This window comes from Dendropsophus ebraccatus, chromosome 9 (genome assembly GCF_027789765.1).
Source record: "Dendropsophus ebraccatus isolate aDenEbr1 chromosome 9, aDenEbr1.pat, whole genome shotgun sequence".
Classification (NCBI taxonomy): Eukaryota; Metazoa; Chordata; class Amphibia; order Anura; family Hylidae; genus Dendropsophus; species Dendropsophus ebraccatus.
The window spans coordinates 35,039,242-35,048,124 of NC_091462.1; the positions used below are offsets into that span (position 1 = coordinate 35,039,242).

An 8,883-nucleotide genomic window follows, 5' to 3' on the forward strand; every position below is an offset into this window, starting at 1 on the left:
ATCAAAGCCAGCAGGACCCAGATCTCTCCTCTTGTGCTGAGACTCCACAGCTATCTGGATGGGTGGCAATCAGTCAATAGTATCCTATAATAATGACTTGTATCAGCCTGGGGGGAGGGGGGGGGGGTCTGTGTTTATAATAAATCAATTATTGTATAGAGTGATAGATATGCTGTATACCAGGGAGAGGGTGAATAGGGTATATACGTTATTCCTGTGCAAAGATAATTCAACTCCAAGTGTGCTGCAACCTGTCTTGTATGTTCTATTAGCTGGACTTTAAGGGGTCCCCTAAATTCTGTCCATAAGGGTGGTAGAAAATAAATGTCATTGAATAGCACCAACTCCAGGGGCACAATCTGCTATTTGTCTGTATCACCATCTCTTAATTTTAGGTACAACTAGCTTTAAAAAGAAGAAGAAGAAAAAAAATTGAAGGGGCTTGTTAACCTCTAAGGGAGCAGAGAGAACCGAACCTGAAAGGGTTAAATATATATCTCATTTTATTTTTTTTTTAGGCATCCAGAGCAGCAGAGCCTCCAATTCCTCCCCTCTGCTTTGAATGGCAGGGCTTGTAAGAACTCTGATTTCTTTGCCAGTCTCCTCTTCTCATTGGCTGCCGCGCAGCTCCCAGTACACGTCCCATGCGATGTGATTGGACGAGAGCTGCAGCCGGTGGTACTTCAAAGCAGGCGGCTGGCAGCACTTCCCTGAGTCTAGTCCGCCTCACTCAGTGCAACTTGTGTAGGGAGAAGGTGGCACCGAGCTGGCAGCATCTACCCCCGGGCACTTACCACTCCTCTGCAGCAGGGACAGGGACGGGCTATGGCTACGTCTATTCTTGGGGTAAGTACAGATTCTCTTCTTTATATCTATCTGATTGCTACAAAGTTACCGTTAAAGTTTAAAATTCGAATTGTTAACGGTTATTCATAGAATGTTCATTTATTGATCACGTGTGCGAGTAGCTGTTATGTGCCACCAGTTTACCCATCACCTGGTACCCCCTCAGTCCAGACACAGGGGAAGTTCCCTCTCATTCCCAACAATGCAGCCTGAACGATCTCATTCCTCCATGAATACAGGCAGCACTTATCTATTATACCACTATACAGTTGTATCTATTATTAAATACAGCCCCCCTCCAATCTAGGTACCCCCTCTGTCTTGTATTATCTAATATCCCCTGTCACTGATTTGTTCTTAGAACTTACACATACTGTATAGGCAGATGTAGCAGAGCTGAGTGTACTACCCCTATACCTAAAGGAAAGGTTTCAATAACCTATCCAGCTCTGCTACATCTACAATGTCGGTATAGGCGCTTTTTTTTTTTACTACACTAAAACTGCTATTACTGATAATACTGATGACAAGAATTATCCTATATTTTGTAAATAGAATTATTTTATTTATAAATAACATAGCCGCAAATAATTAGGCATAAAAATCACATTGAAATTATTTGTCTCAGTAAATAATGGAAGTCGCTGACTTTTCCCTGAATATTACGGATAAATTCGTAAATGTCGCACTGATACAATAAAAAACAATAGATTTGTATATTAAAGGGATAATTCATTACTGGTGGTAATTGGGCTAGTTGAATTGCGTTGTCCTAGGCCAATGCTCCCCAACCTGTTGCAAAACTACAACCCCCCCCCCTTCATGCCCGGAAAGACGAGCATAATGGGGATTGTAGCTCTGCAACAGCTAGATTGGAGAGCACAGCAGTGGTGACTTCAGTAGGGTGTTCTAAGGACCCTGGGTTTACGACCACGCTTTTGCACCTGTAGTCGGATGGGACAGGTATTGACTTTGTGGTGTTTTTGTCTTCCCCTTCTCCAGGAAGAACCCAGATTTGGCACTACTCCTTTAGCCATGTTGGCTGCTACCTGCAACAAGATCGGGAACACCAGCCCCCTGAGCAGCCTCCCGGAGTCCAGCGCTTTTGCAAAAGGAGGTTTTCACCCCTGGAAACGTTCCTCGTCCAGCTGCAGTCTGGGCTCCAGCCTTGGGGGCTTCACAGTGGCCACCAGCCGGGCATCCAGTGCCCTAACAGGGGGCAGTGCCACCGCCAACAGCGCCTTCTGCCTGGCCTCCACCTCCCCGACCTCCTCAGCCTTCAGCAGTGACTACAGCGGCCTCTTCTCCAACTCCTCCGGGGTTTCCCCCCAGGAAGCTGCAGGACAATCCGCCTTCATCTCCAAAGTGCATGGGGCAGCAGAGGGGCTGTACCCGCGGGTGGGCATGGCTCACCCCTATGAGTCCTGGTACAAGTCCGGCTTCCACTCCGAGGTGGCAAATGGGGCATCAGCCTGGTGGGACGTCCACGCTGCCAGCCCCAGCACCTGGTTAGAGGTGCAGAACCCTCCAGCCGCAGCGGCCGCTCTGCAGGGGGCGCTACACTCAGGGGGGCCCCATACCCAGCTGAGTGGGTACAGCCCCGACTTCAGCTCTTTGACTCACTCAGCTTTCAGCTCCACAGGACTGGGCTCCAGCGCAGCCTCCCACCTCCTCTCCACCGGGCAGCACCTGCTCACCCAGGAGGGCTTCAAGCCAGTCCTGCCCTCCTACCCAGACTCTGGCACCTCCATGCTGGCGGGGGCCTCGGGGGCAGCAAGTGGCGCATCAGGGCGCTCTGCCCGCAGATACTCTGGCAGAGCCACCTGCGACTGCCCCAACTGCCAGGAAGCTGAACGCTTGGGGCCCGCAGGTGCCAGCCTCAGGAGGAAGGGGCTGCACAGCTGCCATATCCCCGGCTGTGGCAAAGTCTATGGCAAAACCTCCCACCTTAAAGCTCACCTGCGCTGGCACACCGGTGAACGACCGTTCGTCTGCAATTGGCTCTTCTGCGGCAAAAGGTTCACACGAAGCGACGAGCTGCAGCGACATCTCCGCACTCACACCGGGGAGAAGCGCTTCGCCTGCCCCGTATGCAACAAGCGCTTCATGCGCAGCGACCACCTCAGCAAACACATCAAGACTCACAACGGAGGAGGAGGAGGCGGGGGGAAGAAGGGCAGCGACAGCGACACAGATGCCAGCAACCTGGAGACACCTAGGTCAGAGTCCCCAGAGCTTATCCTGGAAGGGGTGAGGCCGGGGAAGGAATCGGCCAATGACTCTTAGGGAGACTTTTTTGGGGTGCAGAAGGGACTTCTCCTTCAAAGCTGCAAACACTTCTGGGGTGCAGGACTCCTTGGAAGGTTTTGGGGTGGGGGTGACGTATTGACAAATACTCCTTGGAAGTAGGAGATGCCTCTGGGGTGGGGGCAAGAAGGGACTCCTTTACAAGGGTGAAGCAGTGACTCCTCCTTGGTGTAGTGACTATTGGGGTGCAGCAATGACTTCTCCTTGAAAGCAACTTCTGGGGTGCAGCAGGACTCCTTCCAGTAAGTGCAACCTCGATGGGATGACCTACATGAGAGTTTTGGGGTGCAGGGACTCCTAGTATAGGGTGCAGCAATCCCCCCTGGCTGCCCCATCACCTCCGACTACTGCAAACTTTCAGCAACCAGAGCAATAGAAGCAGATTCAGTGTGAGCGGGACTGAGAGCGACCGTTATTTTTCCGTCCTGATTTTACTGGAGACGAAAAGGACCATGAATTTCTGGCTGGATTATATCACGTCCGCTCATTCACATGTAATATCAATCAGATTTTTTTTTTTTTTAATTATAAAAGAAATACTCTCCATCCTCTAAGGTGAGAAGTGACAGGAACTCGTGGGACAGTCTCTGTATAAGCTGTATAAAGATTGTGTTCATTTCCCTCCTCCCCCTCTTGTAAATGTTCTCCCAATAGTTTATATTTGGTGAATTCCTGAAATTCAGGAGTTTCTTTTCTCTTTCTTTTTTTTTTTTTTTTAATTTTGAATTTTTATTTTTAATTTCTGATGCACTTTGTGAAAGTCAATATATATATGTAAAAGATATTTAATATGTTGATTTAACATTTCACCCAAACACCTAAATTAAATCCAATGAAGCAAATGAAATGCGTTTATCTGTATTATAGAGAAAATAACCTTGATCATATTTTGATTTTTCGTATTATTAAAAGAATTATGATCAAACGTATTCCTGGTGTTCTGTCTGTCCTGCTGCTCCTCAGGGGAATAGATGCGCTGGGAAGTCATGTAAAAGAAACATTAGCCTCCTGATTAATTATTTCATAATATTCCAATTATTATTTTACTATTATTTCATAGTATTTTCTATAACTTCTTTTATGCTCGAAGAACTGTCATCCTAAAATATATCTATATCTGGAAGAAAAAGCTTTTTTTGTTGCCCATCTATCTATCTATCATCTACCTATCTTTATCTATCTATCTATCTATCTATCTATCTATCTATCTATCTATCTCATATCTATCTATCTATCTATCTATCTATCTATCTATCTATCTATCTCCTATCTATCTATCTATCTATCTCATATCTATCTATCTATCTATCTATCTATCTATCTATCTATCTATCTTTAATCAATCAATCACCAATCATCTGTTTTATTCAATGATTTCCCTTCTTTCTACACATTTCTCGTATTTATCAAGTATTTTTCAGATTATTTATGTTTTTTTTACTCTACCTTCTATAGATCCTCTGTTATTAAATCTATCTATCTATCTGATATATCTATCTATCATCACTTTATCTATCTATTCCCTGTTATTCAATTATTTTTCTACACAGCTATCATCTACCTATATATCATATATTTTTTTATATATTTCCTATTATTCATTTTATCTATCATATATCTCTTATCTATTATCTATCATCTATCCATCTCCTATATATCTCCTATCTATCTATCTATCTATCTATCTATCTATCTATCTATCTATCTATCTCCCTATCTATCTATCTCCTATCTATCTATCTATCTATCTATCTATCTATCTATCTATCTATCTATCTTCTATCTCCTATCTATCTATCTATCTCCTATCTATCATCTATCTATCTATCTATCTATCTATCTATCTATCTCCTATCTATCATCTATCTATCTATCTATCTCCTATCTATCATCTATCTATCTATCTATCTATCTATCTATCTATCTCCTATCTATCTCCTATCTATCTATCTATCTATCTATCTCCTATCTATCTATCTATCTATCTATCTATCTATCTATCTCCTATCTATCTATCTATCTATCTATCTATCTCCTATCTATCTCCTATCTATCTATCTATCTATCTATCTACCTATCTATCTCCTATCTATCTATCTATCTATCTATCTCCTATCTATCTATCTATCTATCTATCTCCTATCTATCTATCTATCTATCTATCTATCTATCTATCTATCCACCCACCTATTTATCACCCCCAATCTATACATCCTATACTATTCAATCGTCTATATATCTCTAAATCAATTACCTCCAATCCTGGTTTGCAGATAGTCCCCGGTGACTAAATGACTACAATAAATACTCTCCATCCTACATTTCATGCCTAAATGAAAATCGTGTTCAATGTTATTAATTGTGACTGTGAACAGGCAGGAGCCCCCTGTGTCTTGTACTCCCTCATTAGGGATTCATGTCTTATCAAATATCTAATTAATCTGCTAGACATCATTTGTTCTGGCCAACTTTATCTCAGATAGTCCAGGGGGAAAAGTGAGAATATTCAGTGGGACAAAAGCTCCCTTGAAGATCCCTTTTAATTGTCTAAATTAACTGCACAGAATTTGCATGTCAAACGGTATAAGGGGCAGGGGCACATGGAATGGAAAACGATTTGATCGCTCACACAACCAGCACTTGATTTGATAACTGCTCTGTTTAATGTTAGCAATGGCAACTGCTTCTATTCCCTCTTTGATATATGCAAATAGAGAGATTTTTTTTTTTTTACTATTGCAAATGCTGCTTATGTGTCCATGCAGTGCAATGGGCCTTGCTGGTTATTTGAATATCTCTGGCTCTGCTATTGAAAAGGTTCAAGGATACTGTGTTGCTTTTCTTTGTGATTACTCAGTGCTGCGTCTTATGCGCTGAAAAAAAGTCAGGAATAATTAAAGGCTGGGGATCAGGCCTGGGAACACACTTGCAAGAGGAATCTCATTTAGACAGCTTCTTTTCACAATAAGGCCCCAGTTAAATTGACCAGAAGGCAATTATTGAAATGAAAATTATTTTAACTGCTCTTTGTCTTGCAAAAAAAAAAAAAAAAAAAAAGAGGAGAATACTGAATGAAAATCATTCTAGATTAAATAAAGTGAATTCTGGGTTAAAGATTGGGAAGAATAATAGATTTTCTGTATTTAATCTCCTTTATGTATTGCTGTAAAATATAGCAGTTTATAAGGATCAATTGTATTATTACTTACATTTATTGTCATTTTATTTCATATATTTTATAATTTTTAGCACTGTATTTATATATATATATATATATATAATTTATATATATTTTTATATTTATACATATTTTATTTATTATATATTAATATATATATATATATATATATATATATAAATTGTATTATTTATATATATTTTTTTATATATATTATATATTAAATTCTGCTGTAATTAAGGTTCTTCTATAATAGAAAAAGAGCCCAATATTGTCACTAAGTTGTCGCATGTGCATGGGTGACAATATAGACAAAAATTTTTTAAAAAGTCGCCTGCATTTATAATCAGAGGAGCACGTGTAGAGAAGTGGTGGCCTACTGTATGTTCAGGATGACATGAGGGATTGTCCCAGCCATGGACACATTGAGTTGGCTGGAATGTCACTCTCTTGCTGGGATCCTCATTTGCTTTTCAATGTCTTACACAGAAAAAAAAACCCGGAGGAAATGAATCAGGGACGCGTATGTGACTAGAGGCTTAGGGTTCAGTGTTCAGCTCAATGATCAAGGACCAGTGGGGGGATTGCTGGTGCCCTCTTAGGTCAAACACATGTCCATCAAATGCAGCCTCCCCAGAACTGAGGAAGGGGTCTGGGCGTGCCAGGCAATCAATGGCAGGAACTCACTCTATAAAGCTTTGTTCACCAACACTAATACCTGTTACAGACACATCTCATCTGCTTAATCACTATAGGAGAAAGATCTAATGTGTCATCTTATTCGTCACTTATTATCGATTATGGAACTATTTTTTACTGATCATAAAATTAAAACAAACTGTGATCTACTTTACATTTAAGGGCATATAATCTATCTATCTATCTATCTATCTATCTATCTATCTATCTATCTATCCCTCCATCTATTATCTATCTATCTATCTATCTATCTATCCATCTATTATCTATCTATCTATCTATCTATCTATCTATCTCCTATCTATCTATCTATCTCCTATCTATCTATCATCTATCTATCTATGTATCTATCTATTATCTATCTATCTATCTCCTATCTATTATCTATCTATCTATCTTATCTATCTATATGTCTGTCTCTCTGTCTATCTGTCTATATTATATCTATCATCTATCTATCTATCTCCTATCTATCTACCATCTATCTTTCTATCTCCTATCTCCTATCTATCTATCTCCTATCTATCTATCTATCTTTCTATCTCCTATCTATCTCTCCTATCTATCTCTCCTATCTATCTATCTATCTCCTATCTATCTATCTATCTATCTATCTATCTATCTATCTATCTATCTATCTCCTATCTATCTCCTATCTATCTATCTATCTATCTATCTATCTATCTATCTATCCATCTCCTATCTATCTATTTTCTATCTATCTATGATCTATCTATCGATCTATCTTTTTTTCTTTCATCATCTATCTAGAAATTATATAGCTGTACAGTACACAGTGATACGCTTACAGCCCACAGTAACTAATGCATTATAGACCTTTCCAGTATACAGTATGTTATTTGCCTTTAAAGTACACTGTAATTAATATATTATATACCTTTACAGTAAAGGGTAACGAATGCATTATATAACTTTACAGAACACAATGTTAATTACGGTACATAATAACTAATGTATTCTATACCGTTATTGTACACAGTAACCCAGGTGTTACATGTCTTTACAGAATACAGTAACTAATCAATTGTATAAATTTACAGTAAACAGTAACTAATGTATTATGGAGCTTTACAGCACATAGAAACTAAAGCATATACAGTCCCAGTACACAGTAACTAAATAGTATATAATTTTAGGGTAACAGTAGCTAATATATCATATACATCTACAGTAAACAGCAACTAATGTATTATATACTTAAATATATATATATATATATATATATATATATATATATATATATATATATACTTTACAGTTACTAATTATATACTTGTGCAATTCCCAGTTCATAATGCACTGTATATCTTTACAATACACGGTACTTAAAATTATTATATACACCAGTCAGTAATGCTATATACAAAGTACTGTATTATATACTTTTACAGTGCTAGACATGAATACACCCATCAGTTAATATTTTGGAAGTTGTCGTCTATTTTAAATGTTTTTATGGCATAAATAAATTACAAAAGGAAACATTTTCAACAACAGAAAACATTACACATCACAGGGGGAAGCTGGTGGGAACTGTAACCCTTTAGCGCCATCTGATGGCTATTTGGAGAACTGCCACAGGATCGCATTCCAAATGACTGGAGTGTCCTTCATTGCCAGATTTTCTATGTTGCACTTTATAATGCCATTCTAGTATGTGGGTACTCATATGTCTGTCTATCTGTCTGTCTGTCTGTCTGTCTGTCTATCTATCTATCTATCTATCTATCTATCTATCTATCTATCTATCTATCTATCATCTCTCTCTATTTATCAAACTATTCCCTATTTCTCTCCCTATCGATAAAAATAATCATATATTTCTATATCAG

General features: G+C 39.2%; 1 protein-coding gene across 1 annotated transcript; it reads left to right on the plus strand.

Moving 5' to 3' along the window:
• The first annotated feature begins 768 nt into the window (after positions 1–768).
• On the plus strand, positions 769–3,132 carry SP9 (Sp9 transcription factor). The gene is made up of 2 exons (XM_069985156.1): positions 769–846; positions 1,849–3,132. Exons 1-2 carry the CDS (start codon positions 826–828, stop codon positions 3,130–3,132), a joined length of 1,305 nt encoding a protein of 434 aa, XP_069841257.1. The 5' UTR covers positions 769–825.
• The last annotated feature ends 5,751 nt before the right edge of the window (positions 3,133–8,883 follow it).